Below are 19,389 nucleotides of genomic sequence, written 5' to 3' on the forward strand. Positions count from 1 at the left end.
TTTAGATTGAATCTCTAAAATATTATAAACTTAATATACAAAATACAGGATTATAAATAACAAATCTGAGAATAAGAACTCTAAGGCATTAGAACCCTCCCTAATGCCAAACAAAAAGATTCAGATAAGCATGCTTTTTAATACATGTTTTGGCTTGTATAAGCAGGAAGAATCTTAAAAGAAAGTCCCAAATTTTCCTCCACAACATGTGTGAAGCCAAGATTGAAGATGAGGGCACAACCAGACAGGAATGATGGACATCTTTTGAGAAGAAATTCCTTTCCAATAATATAGATGCAAGAGAATAAACTGTAAGTGATTATCAAGTGAGCAGAACAAAAAATTGTGACCTTGGGATCCCATCCGTAAAAGGTTAAACTTGAGACCATGAGCAAGACACTTGAGGAAGCTAAAAATAGTTCCAGGTAAGTAGCACGTGATTCTCGACAGAGACAGAAGCAAATGCCATCTGAGGAAGGCTGCTCCATTCATGCTGGCAAAATTCTCATGTACAGCTGCTCACAAACAAAAGTCCCTGAACAAATTAGGGGATAAACACCATGAAAGACAGTCAGAGGGACAACAAGCAATACCCTAAAAGACTGCAGGAGTCAGAGTTAGTAGATAAAGAATGAAAACAACTCTATATGAAAAATTTAACTGGATAAAAGGCAGAATCATGAAAATAAGCAGGCCCCAAGAGACTATCAAGAATGATTAGGGAGATTTGAAGAAAAGCTAAATAGAACCTTAAGATATAAAACACATAATTGTTGAAAACAAGAACTCAATGATAGATTTTAAAAGTAGATTTTAAAAGTGTATGATGTTTGTGGTGTTTGAACTGGAATATGAAGAAATTACACAGAACATAGCACCAGAAGAAGAGAGATGGAAACCATAAAAGAGAAGAAAAGAATTATGACTTCTAGAGAGAGATGACCTAATATCTATCTAATGGGAAATCCAGAAGGGCATAGTGGCTAAAATAGAGGAGAGGCAATATTTAACTAGAAAACACAAGAGTTTTTCAGAAATGTGAAAACATCTAAATCTACTATTCAGGAAGCAGAATATATTGCATTCAGAGAAAGATTTTTAAATTCACATCTAGAGACACAGAAAAATGCAGAATGAGAAGTACAAAGGAAAGATCTTAAATGCAGCCAACAAGATAAAGCAGATCATCCATAAAATTATGAAAATGAAATTCACTGTGGTCTTTACAACATCAGTAATAAAATCAATAAGCAGTGGCATAATATCCCCAAAGAAATAAGAAAACAAAATTTTTGTGAATTTAGAATCTTAGCCAGTGTGGTAGCTGGTCTCCAAAGACACCAACTTTATGTCTCAATATTCATGCCTTTATGTAATGCTCTCCCACATTAAACCAGAGCCGGCTCTGTGACTGGTTAGCCAAAAGAATGTTACAGAAGTGGTGATCTGGTAATTCCAGGTTTAAGAATTTAGAAAGCCTGGCAGCATCTGTTTTATACTTTTAGAAGTCCTGATGCTCCATGTAAGTTGTCCAGCTAGTCTCTGGAAAATCCATCTGACAGAAAGCTCAGGTGGAAAGAAAGAGGCCTTGGGACCACATAGGGAATGAGGCCCAACCGTTTCTGCATACCAGCTGTACCCATCTTCCAGCTATTACTGCCAAGACTCCAGACATGTAAATAAGGCCACCCTCAGACACCATCTTACTGCAATGCATAACAGACCCCAAGCAAGATCAACAGAAGAATCATCCAGCTGAGACCCCAAACAATCCACAGAATCATGACAAATAATAAAATGGCTGTAGTTTGCAATCATCTGATATGCAGGAATAGATAACCAAAACACCCAGAAAAATTCAATTTCAGGGAGTAGGCACAGACAAACAGAAAGGCATCCCCTGCTCATGGGTTGGAAGAGTTGAAATTATTGAAACATCCATACTATCCAAAGTGATCTATAGATTCCTTCCAATCCCTGTCAAAATCCCAGTGACATTCTTCACAAAAATAGGAAAAGCAATTCTAAAATACATATAGAACCAAAAAAGCTTGTGTAGCCAAAGCAATCTTGAACAAGGACAAAGCTGCAAGCCTCACATGTCCTGATTTAAAAAAAAATATTACAAAGCTAGAATAATCAAAACAGTTGGGACCAGCATCTAAAACAAAGCAGAACAAAACAGAAGAACATGTAGACCAACGTAACAGCATAGAGAACCTAGAAAAAAAATTCACATTATCTGTCATCAGCTGAACTTTGACACAGATGATGGAAACACACAATGGGAAAAGGATACTCTATTTGCTAAATGGTTTTGGGAAAACTGGATAACCACATACAGAAAAATGTAATTGGTCTCCTCTCAAAAACCATATACCAAAGTTAAGTCAAAATGGGTTAAGGACTTAAATGTGGTGACTGGGAGGAAAAACAAGACTGGCATTACTTGAAGATGATGTAAGAGTTTACCTAGAAAACATGAAGGGATTCTCAAAAACATACTCGATATAATGAAAGGGTTTACAAAGGTGGCTGGCTTCTGTTGTAGAAAATCCCACTCACCCTCTCTCACTCTCTTTCTCTCTGTATGGATATCTATCTACCAACAAATAGAAAACAAAAAAATGAAACACTGTTTATAATAGCAGCCTAAATTATAAAGTATCTAGGAATAAATCTAATAAAGCAAGTGTAGCACATGTATAGAGACTCTTATGACACTTAATTAAGACATTAGAGAGCCACACAAATAGAAACATATATTACAATAATAGATTAAAATATCCAATATGGTAAAGATGTCATTTTCTCCCCAATTCACCTATAGGACAAAGGAAATCACAATCAAAACCCCAACACAGTTTGTTCTATGGACCTTGACAGACTGATTCTATTGTTTACATGAATGAGAAAATTTCAAGGGAAAAACAAAGTTCTCTTGAAGAAGAATACGTGATTTACCTGTCAGATACTGATTTATTATAGAGCTGTGATTACTAAAACAGATTAGATTGGTTCAAAACTTGATACAAAGATTAACAATGCAAAGGCCAGAAGAAAGTCATTTGTTGTATGACAGAGAAGATAGAGCAGATTATTTCATAAAGAAAACCACTCACTAAATGATCCTGGGAAAATATGTTATCCACATGGGAAAAAATTAAACTGTTACCTCACACTGTTGCAAAAGATAATTAGATAGATTGAAGATATATCTGAAATTCAAACCTTTAAAATTTATAAGACAATAAAGAACTTTTTTTTTTTTTTAATTTCAGAAGAGAGAAGTATTTTAGAACCAGGACAAAGAGCACTATGTGGTAACTTTACCAGTTTGCCCATTTTATTATTGTGTGATATGACACATATGTTATTAATATTTTAAATCTCTTGAGTGTGGCTCACAGATTACATTTGAGCAAGATAATCTTAAAACAAATGCCATTATGTAGAAATGGCATTTTTTTAATTAGCAAAAATATTTTCCCATCTAACTCTCTAAAATATTTCTTGTATATCTAGGGAATAAGTTTCTATTTCAGAAATTTCCCTTTTCTTTACTGTCAATAAATCTCTGGCTCAGAATTAAAAAGCTGTTATTTTTTCCCCCCAGTAATCATTCAGATATGAAGAAACAATTCAATAAAGACTTTTAATTCTTCATACTCAGACTGTGCTTTGGCCTCAACTAGTTTTTATCTTTTTTATTTTAATGAGGCATGAATTGCTCATTGTGTATCTATTCTCACAGAAAACGTTCAACGTTCACCTTTGAAGTAAGAATATTAAATAAACACTTGCTATAGGTTCTCATTTGATTCTTTTATGCTTTACTGGATAGAGAAACTGCATCTACTATATTTAGCACTAACAAGAGCAGAACATATTATAATAACAATTTAGCAGTGTCAGAAAGTGTAGAGGAATTTGTAATAGAATTTACATTTCCACAATTTTTACTCACTAGGTTAATTCACCCAACATTTATTAAGCACCTACTATGCAGTAATTGTGCTGAGTGATGATAAATGGAAAAGTGAATTTAATAACATATGACAGTGTAATAAATCATGTACACAAAGAATGAGGCTGACACAAAGAGAAAGAATGAGTCTGACACAAAGAGAAGAGCAACTAATCCTTCCTGGAGTTCTTAGAATGTCTTCACAGATACGGAAAGATTCAGAGCATGAATGAGGGTTCTTCACCTAAACATGATAGAAGAGAGATTTCCCAGCAGACAGATCATGGACCAAGCCAAAAAGTGGAGAAGAAAAAAAGAAATCGGCACTTTGGCAAATTGAGTTTATGACAAATGGCTATTTTCCCACTACATGGAATGCTGGACAAAATGTCTCTCACCCAAACACCCAATAGGTTATAGGAGCACAGAAGCTGGAAAGAAAACCCCCTAAATCTGTAAACAACCAAAAAAGAATGAAAAGCTAGAATTCTCTTCCATCCCTCTGGAACATGAGGAACTGATACCATGGATACTCCTAGCCTAATCAGCCACCCCTCTACCCCCACCCCCACTGCCTGCCCCGAGCCAGGCACACATGCCAGGTGTGTGGGGGCTGGAGTTTACTGTGCACTCAGAACGCATTAGATACAGCCTCCAGTTGTTAGCTGGAAGAACTCAGTCATAAAACTGGAATCCCAAAAGGGTAGCATTGGCCATGAAACCAGAAACAACAAAAACAAACAAAATCTCTTTGCACATCAGCTCAAGAAAGCAACAAAGAAACACACAAAAGCTGCTCTGGGGGGAAGGAAGGGAGAATAGGTGGTTTGATTTTTAAAAATTACAATTAATACTTGCAAATGAATTCATATAACAGAATTAGAATAATAGACAGTGAACTAGACCACACCAATATAACAGATACTGTAATAAGCATCATGCTAATAGACAGATGTTAGAATAACGCGTAGGAGACCATATATGAGTATGTTTACAATCATTAAAGGAACAAAGGGAGAAGTAGAAAGCATAGTGAAAAAACAGAGCAGCTTGGAAAAAGAAAGAACTTTAAAATACAGCAAGAGCCTTTTGAAAATGACAATTACAATGATTAAAATGAAGAGTTTATTTAAACAACTGATAGGAAAATTGGTAAAATATGTGATAAATCTAAGAAAATCACCTCAAATACATCATACAAACTATTAAAAATATTAAAAAGTAACAGTAAAATGGACAATATAAATTGTTTAACCCATTTATATTTATTTACCTGATGATTTTATTTTTTTCCTTTAATATCACCATGCTCTTTTCTTGTTTTCTGTTATCTTCGCCATATAGAACATTCCCTTTTTCCTTTTTCTTTTTGGTTTGTATTATATTCAATACCAGATTTTTAAAAGTAATGAGTTCCCTTAATCTGTTAAACTTTACTTTCTCAAATGAGTTTATTAATATTATTTGTTTATTTTGTTAATAACATGTGAGTGTTACATTTTTGAGAGTTGTTATATTAAAAAAAAAACTCCTTGTTTGGTGAAAACCCTAATTCCACAACATCTTTACTTCAAAACTTCGAAGGTTTTAGCCCATTTTTCCCCCTTGATATTTAGTGCTGCAAGAAGTGAGACTGAGGCTAGACTCATTTTATTCCTTTTTACTTAATTTGTTCCTGCTGAATGGATGCTTATAGAAGTATGTTTTATTGAAAAAGTACATTTCAGTTTTCCATGTTTTGTCTAAGTATGGGGTTTTTTCCACCATAAATTTTGTCTGGTGGTCAATCAGCACTTTCTAATTCAAGGTTTTAATCAATATAAGAAAATTCAATTCAACTGTGTCTTTGATTATTGCTCCTTTTATGGGTTTTTTGCTCTCTGTTTTGATGGTACCTATAATTATTAGGTCACATCACTTCAAATAATTTCTTATCCTACCTTGGTCCCTTTTCATCTGTTTGTTATTTTTATATTTCTTTCTGTTGTCCTTTTGTCTTTTGCTGGTCTATCCTGATAGCTTTTTGTTTCTTGTAAGTTTTGCTTACTGGATACTATGAAACTCACAAGTTTCTAAATTCGAATTATTTTCATTATTAAAATTTCTGTGCATCACCAGGATGTTGCTTTCTTTCCTTATTTCTATAGTTTGTTGTTTGTTGTTTTTGTGCTTCTTTTGAAATCTTAGTATTGATTTGTGTTGACTTGTTTTTTTCCTTATGATACCATGTAAGATTTTATCTTCTTATCCTTAAAGGAACATTCATCCACCCCTTTCGGTTTGGTGGCTGTTTGAATCTCTTTCCCAGATCTCGAAGGCAGATCCATGTGCATAATTTCTAAACCAATTTTCAGTGTCCAGTTACTTTTAATGAGTAGAATTCATCTGTACTGCGGCGTTACTTCCTCCTTCCTGTACTAACTGGATTTCCAATGTTTTGAATGGATTAAGTGTATGAAAATGTACCACCCTTAGTATGTATTTCTATTAGGGCTCTTATTGCCTCTACCTTTATCCCTATACTTGTAGGAATTTCATTTTTGACAATACAATAGGCTGCCTCCAATTTCTGTCTACATTCTGCTCTGTTCTTTCTGAGGGGTGCAGAAATATAGCAAAGGGGTAGGGGGCAAAGGAACACTATCACTTCCAAAACAATATCTGTCTATTCCAGGGATTAATTTGTATTCTCATTGGTATATGTAGACTATGGGATTAGGCAATCAGAGACAGGGAAATTTTTTTTCCCCACCATCTTTAGGGCAAATGAAGCTGTTTTAATTTATTAGATAAAGTACATGTTAGTCATAAATTATTTGTATTAATCTTTTGCCATTCTCCCTGTAGACACTAAGAAATATTAGATTCTAGCATCAGGTTACCAGTCAGAATCAATCATTAGGGTTCATATCTTTATATCTATCTATCTATTTATGTGTGTGTGTGCATGTGTATTTATGTGTGTGTACATATATATAGTTATTTTAGGGGGTATTTAAAAGTGAATATCTTAATCTATTAGACTGATACTTTTTAAATTGGAAGCTCCAAGATATTTCTCCAATTTAAATTGGAAGCTCCATGATATACAGGATCATGGATTAATTAAATTGCCATTCAGGATCTCTTTCTCTCTCTCCCTCTCTCTATATGTATATATGTATATCCCAAGTAATAAAAGTATGTATAATTGGATCATCATGTCTATATTTCTATGTTGCCTCTCACTTATCTAACAGTAGGGAAAGTTTGACTTCTCCCAGCCACAACCCAACATTCTGCTATTGCCAGCTTTCTAAATTGCAAATGTAGTGGGAAAGAACAAATAATCCACTTCTCTATTTCTTGCCTTGCAGCCTCAAACTAAATAAATGATAGCTGTATACAGTTATGATTAGAAATAGAGGTATGTGAGTCCACACCAAGGTTGCATCACTGGGTAGGTGTATGTACCTACACACGTTCTTAATGTTACTGAGTTCCACACTTTTCACTAAGAAAACAAAGAGAAGGTAGCTGGGAGATTGGATGAGATGAGCCACAGAAGGGATCTGGCACAGAGTAGTTTCTCAGCTGATCGTGGTTATTATATCAATTAAATGTCTAAAGTTTGTTTCTCCCCTTCTGGTTTTTGAAATAAAATAAATTTACCTTCAGAATCAAAGAATAGATGGTTCCCGTCTATGTTTTTCATTAGGAAAAGAAAACAAGTATTGAATGAAAGGACAGGTATTAAAGTAGGATTACTATTTTTCAGTGTACCCTATTTGTTGTTAGCATTTCATTTCTAATTTCATTTCTGGCTGATAACTCCATATGCATATTTGTCTTATTGGTGGGGATTTTATTTAATATTAAAAATTATTAGAAGAAAGACCCCACCTGTGGCAAATAGAGATGAAAATTTGTTTGGAAGAGGTCAATTTAATCTTTTTTTACATTAACAGAACACTCTTAAATATAAAAGTTATAATCACCATAACACATCTTTGTAAATTAACAATATAATTTCTGTGAAAGCAAGGATTATTTTTACCTTGTTTGTATCAGTCTTACCGCATAGCATGCTTTTGGACCCATTACAGCTAAAAACATTAATTTTACAGACCTGTAGCATTTTACTTTTATGGTAAACATATTTCATAATATTTTAACATTGACATTTAAAGGAAAATTGCCTGATTACATTTTTAATCATTTAAGTTTATTTGTTTACTATCAAGTTAGAGATATTAGGGTCTAACTCACCTGTTGAGGTTAAAAGGTATGATCCTGTTTGCTGGGGCACTATTTGCTCTTTTATGATCTATTTCAGACCCAAGATTCTTTTTATCAGGGTGTGGAGAACAAGGTAGGAATATAGTGACTGGCTTCTGGAAAGTATGAGTTGATGGGTGCAGAACATGAATCAGAGGGCTTGTAGATAGTACCAAGTAGGAAGTATCTTGCTGTGTTTTTAAATATGCCACCAGAGATGGGTCAACTGGTTGGACCTAGACAAAGAAAAAAAATATATATATATATACACCCATGCCTAAGATGCAAACTATCAGCACATTTCTAAGCCAATTTTCTGAAAATTTGTTAGAACATGGTTTTCTACCTTTCTCTATGCATTGTTGGCTGAAATTAACACTGCATTAATTTATAAAAGGTACAGCATTTGGTCCTCTTCTTACAAAGTCTTTCTAAAATCTAGGTTCCCTGTCTAATGTTATAAATAACTGAGAAACACTCTTAATTGTAGGCAACAAAATGACCTAGAAAACAAAATAGACATTTTATGTAATTTCTAATTAGAACTATTGTTAGATCAAGTGATCTTCAGAAACTTTAAAAAAGCAAGACTATATTTATTTGTTTCCTCTCACATAAGAATAGCTAATAAAAATATCTAGCATGAGTCCAACATTTCAAAATTAATGGAAAATATTTATGACTGAATTATTCATGGTGTGTTTACTTCTAACTTTTCTTCTTTGCTTATCACCTGTGGAAACCACTGGGGGAAACAGGAGAGCACAGGGGAGAGTGATGGTTGAAGGACAGGGAGTATTGGCAAAGTATGTCTCTAAAATGTACATTGGTACATCATTATGCACCTTGCAAATAGTGTTTGTATATATTAAATCCTCTTCCCAAGAAAGGGCTGTTTTATAATAAAATATAACCAAATATTTATGATTATAAATATTTTAATTGATTAGTCTCTTTGTTGTCATCCCCTCAGGTGGAAATTTTGAATCACGAATGTCCCAATGTCTGACGTAATTCTATCACAGATGTTCAACATAGGTTTTTGTCAGTAAATGCCATAAACAAAACAACTCAAAAATTGGCTAGGAAAACCTTTCAAATAAAGCAGGGATCTGTTTTGGAATGAGGTTCAACATGGTCCAAATCATTACTCTATTGCTGATAACACTCTAGGCAGTCATTAACAGTATAAGAGAAGAATTATCCATTATTATATCAAACATTTGATTCTTCTTCATCCTTTTAGGACCATGTTTGATGACCCACAAAAGCTATGAGAAAGAACTCACCAGGTTTTCATATTTACCTTTAATTGCACAAGCACTGGCGAGCTGAAAACCCCTGGAGGGTAATTTAAGGACAGTCGGGAATCCATGCTTGGCTTAAGAGAAAGGCCTTTCTTTGTTACTATGAAGGACTCTTTCTTTAAACAAGAAACAACAGATAAGATGCCCAACTTGTAAACTTTCACTTCAGCACAGGTACCCTGTATGTTTTGAAGGATATTAAGACAAGGACATTAATACAGCACTGTTCTGCGAATACAGGCTATACATGCATACTCTGTGACTGAAAAAAAATTGGTATGTTGTCCCTGTAATCTTCTACGATTGAGAATGATTGAATTAACCCCAAATGCATTATCCTTTCATGAGATGAAGTAGAAGTAAGTATTAGTTTCTCAGAGTTGGACTATATGATAGAAAAGAGAAAAATAAATGTATTTTTAAATTTAAATTAAAAAATTAAAATTAAAAATTTCCAAAATGCATATGTATAGTGAGCAACCACATTTAGTGTTTCCAGAAGTAATAACTATTTTTGGAGTCCTATTCTCCTTTACCAGAATGACCTTTATCCAGAAGATTCAACACTGTTTCAGGGAATTCCCAGGACTGAAATATTATCATTTCAGTAGTTTATGCAAACACTATAGCACCTGTACTGTCAGCAAATTCTTCCTTCAGACAGCTCCCACTCTTTTATACATTTTACCTATTTCTCTCCTCCACAGAATGGGAACAAATTACTGTTAAAAGACATTAGTGTTTCTTTTTTATACAGTGACATTTAAATTTATAGTACATTTATACAGGCACATATTTAAGCTTTTTTATTGCACAAAAGGGAACTGAGTACATAAATGAAAACAAAATTATCTACTTATATAATCACCAAAGCTTAAAATGAGGAGGAAGACTTAAAAGTAATTTGGTCTATTCATGCTTCCCCAAATACCAGCTGGCCTCCACCCTGGCATGAGTCGATAATCATGCAGGCACACACACAAACTTTCAGGGACAATCACAATGGAGAATAATCTACCATTTGAAGACTGACTAAAGAAGAGATTTCACAATGTCACTGCATGAATCCATCACTGGGAAAATTCAGGACATGATGAATGTTTGTAATTGGCTGGAGGGAAAATGGTGGGAGGTAAGAAACGAAGGTCTTCTGGGAACGGATGGCGGTTGCCAGGCATTTAGAGCAAGCATATTTGGCAGATACTAGGGAACAGGGAGGGTTTGTAAGCAGGGGAGTGTCGTGAACAGAACTCAGATGACGATTTATCTGACTCCAGAATTAGAATTCTTAAATGTTGTATGAACCACATAAAAACTTGGAAGGAATCCAGAATTTAAATTTTCTTGAGCTAAAAATAGAGATAACTGCCATTATAAAATTATATTTTTTCCAGTAGACAGTGTTTTTCTTTTCCTTTTTCCTTCTGCCTTGATTATCCACTTACTAAACATCTTGCATGCCCATTTTGTGAAAAACACATGTGCTATGAGCAGTTTTTGCTTTTATGATAGTCACACAGATTGGACAAGATTAAAAAGCTACAATCAAGGGCAATGCTGACCAGACTATTATACTTGCAGGCTTCCTAGACTAAAATGCAAAATGTATTAGTTTCATGAATTGGAGAAGATAATTAGAACAGCCTTAGTTTTCATATTCAACAGTATAACTTTGTAATTCAGAAAAGACCCAAATCAGAAAAGGGAAAAATGTATTATAAAGAATTTTTTGTATGCATAGAATTTTTAAACATGAATTCCTTGCTCTCCTCTTCAAATAATGACAACTTAAGTAAAGCTAAAAAGACAAGTATTTTGTTTAAAAATAAGTTGAGTGACTCACAGAACTATGTTAAACCTTAGTTCCAATCAACTCTAGGCTAAATTAAATAATTGTGTATATTCTCTTTAAACATGTAAATTTGTGATCTCAGAGGACCTCAGATTTATTATAATAAGGTCTACCATGAAAAATGATAATTTACTACTAACATGTATTTATCAGCTTCTTTTAATCATCTGTAGTGTATTTTCTCATTTAATCCTTATAATCCAGCCAGTAGACACTATTATTATGTGCATTTTTCGGATGATGAAAGTGAATCACAGCAAGGTTACATAATTTACTCAAGTTCACATAGCAAGAAAGTGTAGGAACGAGATTTCAAACCCAACCAATCTTCCTCCACATCCCACAACCTCCTACCTCATATACTGTCTTGTGTGTACAAACAAAACAATTTATAGACTTACCTGCTAATGCAACACACACACATGCACACTCACATGCATACACACCCAATTGCTTGTGTTTTTTTAATGGATTTTTCCCAACCCATGAATGATAGAAGTAAAGCTACTGTCATCTGGGGATTCTGACATTCTTAAATTTAGTCAGTTTCATTACATTAAAAGTTAGTCTAAAGTCTACAGTCAGTCTAAAGCTAATTAAGCTATGATGTTGGTTTTATTTACCAGGTGAAAATAAAACATTTGCTGGGTCCTGGTCCCAAATTCTCCCTTCCTAAATTTAACCAATAATTTCAAATACTAGATCTTCGTGGATGACAAAAGGAAGTCAATTTCCTGGCACTAAGCTTATCAACACTCTGTTGCTGATGGAGCAGTTACATCTACACTACAATCTGGTAGTCTGAGTAATATTTAGAAGAGGAGCTAAATAGAAATGTAGATGTAGCCAAAGATTTATCCACCTTGTAACTTCCTCTCATTCCTTCCAGTGAATTTGGGATTAGGTAACTCGATTGAAGGTTTACATCAGACACTTTCACCAGAATGTCCCTGTAATTTCCCCTGTAACGTGCAGTAAATGGAATGGCAATGCATATTGGAAATGGAATTCTCTTTTCCATAGTTGAGCACTCAACGATGATGACATTACTGACCAACTCTTCATTATCGCTCACTACTAAAGAACTCATGCTATTAACTATTCGGCATTCTAGATGTTGTAGAATACATGATGGTGCTGTAATGTAGCAAGACACTTGGGGGCTAGTATCATCATTCTGCACATCAAGATACCTGCAGGAAAAAAAAAGGGACATCATTTTTCCAATTACTTGATTTATAAACTATGTAACTAAATGCACAACAGCACAAGCTCTAGAGACACATTGTGTTGGTGTGAATCCCAGTTCTTCCACTTACTGACTCTCTGACCTCCGGCAAGATACTCAGCCTCTCTGTGTATCAGTTTCCTCAACTATAAAATGATGATAAAATTATCTTGCAGGAAGGCTATGAGAAATGAATGAACTATAAAATATATGTCTTATATTTCACAAATGGAATGTATAAGTAACTAAAAAGCTGTGCCTGGAACACAATGTGTATTATATACATTAGTATCGTTGTTATTGTTGTTCAAACTATTATTAGTTAAGTGATTGATTCATTCTTCAGTTTTGTTCACTTCACAATATGAATCTGAAGATTGTTGAAGTTTCTTGAGAAACCAAGTATTAATTAATACTTGAATAGTTTACTAAATTTTGAGTAAAGGAAGTGAATATATATCTAGGACTGTAATTGTCTAAACACATTACATCAAATGATGATGTTTACTACATTTTTTAGAAAAACTGAAATAGGTACACATTAACCTTGAACTTGTGATTAATCAAAGTAATTAGAAACATAATATTTACAATACTCAAAGAATCAATCCAAAAGCTTATTTTAACCATTAAGTTTAGTCTTGCTTTTTATACAAACTTGAAAAAGATTTTAGTCTTACAGATTTGAATTCCAATTTGAAATCAGTCACTACTTGTTTGGCTTAAACATAAACAACTATTATTTAAAAAGCCAATATTTTAGTTCTTCCTATGGACCAGGTTTTAGGCTATACATTATTTCATTTAATCATCATACCATGAGGTCAGGCAGGTATTACTGTCATTACCACTTTGCAGATAAGGAAATAGGCTTAGAAAATTTAATTTGCTGTAGATCACACCAATGCTAAGTCATAGAATTATAATAATTGAGTCATTCTTTAGCACAAAAGCCCCAGACTTTCTTATATAATACCATACTTCCTCAAATCATTCCTAAGCACTGCTTTCTTTATCCATTACAAACTGAAACTAACAGCTACTCCACAATAATGTGAAGATTGATTGAGACAAAACATTCAAACTTCGTATAATAGTGGGTTAGCATAAAATGGATGGCCAGTAAATGTTAGATCCTTACATTAAAATTATCAGCCTGAGTTTCTCCTCTTCTGTCTACTTCTCATTTCATACCAGCAAAGTGATTGAAATACAGGCAATGTCAGAAAAGAAATACGAGGATCTATATAAAATCCAGCATTAATACCCAGTTCTAGAATAATTAGGTCTGAAATATTTTTCAATTACTAGCAAATGGAATTTTATAGTGACCTTTAACACAGAAATCTAAAAAAAAAATGTTGAAATTGAATAGTGGGTTATTTATTTATAATTCTGAACCCATAAAGTTAGAAAGAATAGAAAATTCCCCAGCACATTGGCCTGTTTGTGTATTCTCTGATCATGATAATGGTACTTTAGAAAAAGGAGAAACATTGTTTAAGAGAAAAAACATTGACCCTACATTATATAACATCAAGAACAATTGTCTTCTATGCCCTGGAACCCATCTGAATACACTTTTTTCCAAAACACTGACAGATGAAGTAGCGCAAGAGGACCTGTAAATGCTTCCATTTCCCCCAGCCCTAATCCAATTGACCTAGTCCAGCAGCTGAAATAATCATACTGGCTCACTTTAGTCTTGTTTCCCTCTAAATCTATACACACTAGGGCAACTGCACAAGAAGAGATAGACTTCCCTCAGAAAGCTATCCAGGGAGGAATCACAACAGATTCTGAGGAGGTTTTGTTTTTGACACATGTCTTTTATGCGGTATGATGGCTTCCTAGCCTGAGAGGCTGAAATGAATAGTCATCTTCTTAAATATGCAAGCCAAGCAAAATTTGTTTGGGTGCCACAGAGAGGAAATCACTAACTAGGGAACACCTAAGGGAGGTGTTAGAGGGAGTGGTTCAGCAGTGACTAACTGGTTGATGCTTTGAGTCATTTCTGAATGGGAAGATGTGAAGTATGAATGTTTTCTCAAGTGCAGTGGGCAACCACATATTGACTACTTTAAAGTCGTTTTACAGGGGCAGTATTGTTTCACACCAAGGAGGTTTTTCATGCATTGAACATACTCTATGACATCTACAGAATCCACTAGATTCTCAGACCGATAGGGACTTCAAAGCTAAACTATCTCAACCTCTTCACTGTACAGATGCACCAAGTAAGGTAAACGTGAGAAAAATGACTTGCTCGAGAGCACAGATGCAGTTGTGTTGTCCTAGGAATGGCGTTGTACATCTGAAAGCATCACACTTCATGGCGGAGAGGGGTAAGTGAAAGTTGGAAGTGTGTGGGAAGTGAAGGAAGTGAGGGGTTTGGGGCTACAAATTAACATACTACTAACATTTAGCTGAGCTTAAACATCTGCAAAATGGCATGGTGTTGAAGCCATTCACATGATTTTCTCATTTGACTTTACCAATAATCCCAGAAACTATATGCCATTTCCACAAAAAAAAAAAAAAGAAAATGGGGCTAAGAAATGAAGCAAGTTGCCCAGCGTCACAGAACTATTTTGTAACAAAACAGGAGATAAAATTTAAGTCTGACTCCCAAACCAATTTTTTTTTTTTCATAATTCCCCATTGCCTTCTAAAGGTGTTATGCTTGCTGGGAAAATATGGCTTGTGAATATTTTATTTTGTTTGGACAAATAGGGTTATTATCCCTGTATATAGGAGAAATAACTCATAAAATAGATCAATTTCAATATATTGTGTTTAAGTCATGTGGTCTTTGAAAATCTGATGAAATCTCTGGACCATCTCTAATAAGATAAAATAAATAGAAAAATACATATCAATTATAAGAACTTTCAAAAGTTTATCCATGAGCCACCTGTGTTCTACAGACACAGGTTAAGTATTCATGATGATTTACAAATAAAATAAATCTGAGAATTTAATTGAGGATATAAATAAGATAAATCTGAGGCAAGAAAATTCTCTCCTGATGTTTGAATGTGCAGCCTCCTAGTTTTTTATTGTCCTTGAAACAGGAGTGTTTTAGAAAAGTGTCCACGTTCTGGACAATTGTTCATTTTAACTATCTTGTATGATCAATTCCTTTTTTCTTTAAAGAAATATTTAGTGATTGTTTCCTAAAGTTATAAGAAACAAATAATCTTGGCAATAGCAGCCATATGCATTTTTATGGGAGTAATTTAAGCTGAAATATTAATTTACAATATCTTTTGGAGACCTGAAATGGCAATACATTACTCATGCATAAATACTGTGTATACTAACTACAAACGCCCATATAAGTAGGTATATACAAGCGCCTCTCACATTGCATTTACTTACTCCTTTTCCATTATGTTATTGTTTTGCTTTAAGCTCTCTGAGTCACTGGGAAGACTATTCATATGTTTATTGGAGATATCACATGTTATTGAGGATGTAGTAATCTCTTCTCTTTGGCTTTCTGAGGTCTCTTGAATTTCTCTTTCTGTTGTCTGGATTATGTCATGCATCTCTTCCCTGTTTCCATTTATGTTCTCAATAGTCATGTGTTCTTTTTGTTTATCATCTTCGTTTTCTGCATTATCTGGGAACATTTCGTTCTGTGACTCCTCTCGCCCTGTTATATCTCCGTTCAATGATGTATTGTTTGCTTTTGCTACTAATTCTGAACTTGTATGTGGTTTATTTTTTTTTAACTGGACCTGGCTTATGTAATGACTTTCCTCTCCATTTGTAGGAGAAACAGTTGCTGTTTCTATGACATTTTGTTCCCATCTTGCAGCAATGTCTGTTGCTTTGATATTTTGAATGGTGGACATTGTTTGCAGTGGAGTACATTCATCATGCTTGCTGCATAAGTTACTCATCTCTTTTTCTTCTTTCTTTAGAAGTGTAGCAGTGCTCCCCAAATATTCATTTATTTTCATGAGACAGTCTATGAAAATAATGATTTCTACACACACACAACAGAGACACATAAAAAAGAATAAATACAAAACTAAACCAAATTACATTTCTCCATTGACATGTAATGAGGCATGACAAGGGCCTATAAAGACCCTTACCTTATAAAGTTTTTTTAAAGAAAGCTTACCAGGTATTTCAACCTATCTTCCTCTTAAAGGAAATAATGTGTACAATTGTCACTTTTTTAACACACCTAGGAGTTGGTGACATATTTTTAAATGTAGTAGCAAAGAGTAAATCTAATCCCTCTTGCTCAAGAAAATGCTTTGAATATCTAAAGATAGATGTCATGACCCCTCCTTCCCATAAGACCTGGTTCAATTGGAGTCAATATCTTTCTCAATCATTCTTTGCACCATATGATTTTGAGAATTGTTCCTTCTCCTTTGAATGTACTATGCACTTTATCAATGATCCATTTATAATCATTTGCCTAAAATTTAACTACACATTCCAGATGAATAGTAGCAGGGTAGCAGGCATATCAAAGCTACAATATGTTACTTGTACTGATGTGGACACTGCACTATATTTCATTGGGTACTTTAATGCTATGAGAATTGGATTAGATTTACGCTATTCCTCCTGTTAAGCCTATGATGATTGGCAATTTTCAAATTGTGTTTTTAAAGAACAGCTCTAATTGTACCTATTCTCTGATTAGAACTCACACTGGCTGCTCAAGGACTAGTAAACTAAGTCAAGCCTATTTACTTTGTTGTACACCCTCACCAGGATCTGATTTGATATAATCTCTCACTCCATCTCCATTTCTTACCATTCTTCTATTTGTTTATCTCTCCTCTTCTTATAGCTGGGGTCACTTGGTAGCGTCCTGCAGCCTTAGCAACTCTCCAATCTTTAGAATTCAATTCTAAGCTAAGGAATATATAATTTAAAGACCCATAGCTCAGTGTTTTTAGAGTTATTATTAAATCATCATTTCACTAGTCTGGGTTTATCTCTGGGTTCCAACTCTGACAACCTGATTTTGTCTTGTACCTGAGACCATGTCTTTATCTTGAACTTCTATTCAGGTAGCTGTGCCCTTATCATCTTACATGAGTATTTGTCTTGATGTGCCTCGGGCCACATTCATTATTTCTGGAGATGAGTCCTGGCTATAAGCTCTAGCATATGGTCACCGGGCCATGATGCCTTTGGACAGATTTCCCTGATGTCCACTATCTGCCCTCTAGACTGAATTCCTTAACATTACCTACCCTGGATTCTGATTGATGAGACCTGACCACTTTCCTTGACATTATATTCTTTGGAGTGGGATTTAATGATGCCATCCCTCTTCTTATTTAGAGTGACTATTGTCAAAGATCATATTCAGCAAATGCCATGTTCTTCCTGCCATACTTCTCAGCATCCATAACTGGGCATATTCCCAAGAACTGGCATCCCTTTTAGTGTATGAAGGCAGTCCAGCTCTATATCTCAGCCCATCCCAGTCTCTACAGGATTTTTTGCAATTAATAGGTTCAAGCTCAAATAAGTCTAAAAATAGAATGTCATATTCCACTATAGAAAATTTTCTTGATCTGCCTCAAACTAGGGCTTTATTTTCCTACCTCTAAGTCTTGGATCCTGTTAGTAATACCTTTGCTTGGAATGCTCTTTTAAGATTTGCAATTTCTAGCTCCACAAATATAACTAACACATTATTATTGTGCATGTGTATTATTTTACTTCCCATATTATATTGTTAGTCCCTTGTGGACAAAGACTATCTTAGCCTTCTTTTTATGGTCTTTAGTCCCTCTCAAAGTAATTACCCAGTCAATATATCTTAGAGAAAGAATAAATAAAAGAAATACTTGCCTTGTCTCCAGATACACTGATTCTCCTTCTCAAGCAGGACATACAGCTGCTGGCAGGTAGAGTGCAGAGTCTCAGCTGTGTGCTCCATGAGTTGGTGAAGGGCCCTACTAAGCTCTTGACCCAGAAAGACTACTGTGGCTATACGAGTGGCCTCACCAGCCCCTTCACAGTGGTCATTGCCCAGAAGTGCCTGCTTCAGCATCAGGTTTTGTCTCCAAATCTGCTTCAGTATCTGGCCCAGTTTACCTGAGCCCATGTCTTCTGTATCCATTTTATGCTCCAAGAGTAGAATGCTATCTTCTTGCCAGCAACGCCTAAAGGTCTAGCAAATTCAAACTTGGCGATGGTACTTCTCCTAAAATCTAGGAACTGATCCAAGTTGGCTAGCCAAGCACTTTCTCGCCACATAATAGTTTATTCAGCTTCTTGTTGACCAGTGAAAAGTTACTAGGTGACCAAAGGAGGGGCGTTCCTGCACCCTGGGTGCACTGTGTACAGAATGGATCAATCACAGGATAGAGTCAGCTCGCACAATCCCACTTTCCATGTAAGTTTTACACATCAAGAGGCTATGGAAGCAACATATATTTTTCAAGTTTCAAAGGCAACAAAATATGGATTCTTACCAGGTGTTAGGATGAGAATTTTATTAATCAAAGGTAAACTGTTTTAACAAGATTGTTAAGAAGATTCCTTTGTGACACTTAAAAATACTTTTGAATGAAATATGTCTGCTGCAGAACAATCTGGGAGTGTAGGAGTGGTGAACAACTGGAACAAGATTGGCTACTAGTAATTGTTGAAGCAGCATATCATTACATGTGGGGTCATTACAATTCTAATTAGCATATGTTTATCATTTTTTAATAAAGAGTTTATTAAAGAGATAATTTATTTTATATCTGGTGCAGATTTTACTACCATTGGTTGGGTAAATTTA

At 34.7% G+C, this 19,389-nt stretch overlaps 1 protein-coding gene across 3 annotated transcripts in view; it reads right to left on the reverse strand.

The window, feature by feature from the left end:
- DTHD1 (death domain containing 1) overlaps positions 1-18,842 on the reverse strand; it is an 80,909-nt gene extending 62,067 nt beyond the window's left edge. The window contains exons 1-5 of one of the 3 annotated variants that reach the window (XR_012131771.1): positions 18,450-18,842; positions 15,993-16,605; positions 12,246-12,576; positions 9,531-9,710; positions 8,216-8,460 (exon numbers count right to left, since the gene is read on the reverse strand). Coding sequence is in view for 2 of the 3 variants with exons in the window: in XM_073237746.1 (XP_073093847.1) it covers positions 8,216-8,460; positions 9,531-9,710; positions 12,246-12,576; positions 15,993-16,605; positions 18,450-18,720 (1,640 nt within the window). In the remaining variant the exon portion in view is untranslated. The remainder of the gene's footprint in view (positions 1-8,215; positions 8,461-9,530; positions 9,711-12,245; positions 12,577-15,992; positions 16,606-18,449) is intronic. The other 2 variants (XM_073237746.1, XM_037003049.2) reach the window with 2 other exon arrangements.
- Between the last annotated feature and the right edge of the window lie 547 nt (positions 18,843-19,389).

Source organism: Manis javanica, chromosome 5 (assembly GCF_040802235.1).
Source record: "Manis javanica isolate MJ-LG chromosome 5, MJ_LKY, whole genome shotgun sequence".
Classification (NCBI taxonomy): Eukaryota; Metazoa; Chordata; class Mammalia; order Pholidota; family Manidae; genus Manis; species Manis javanica.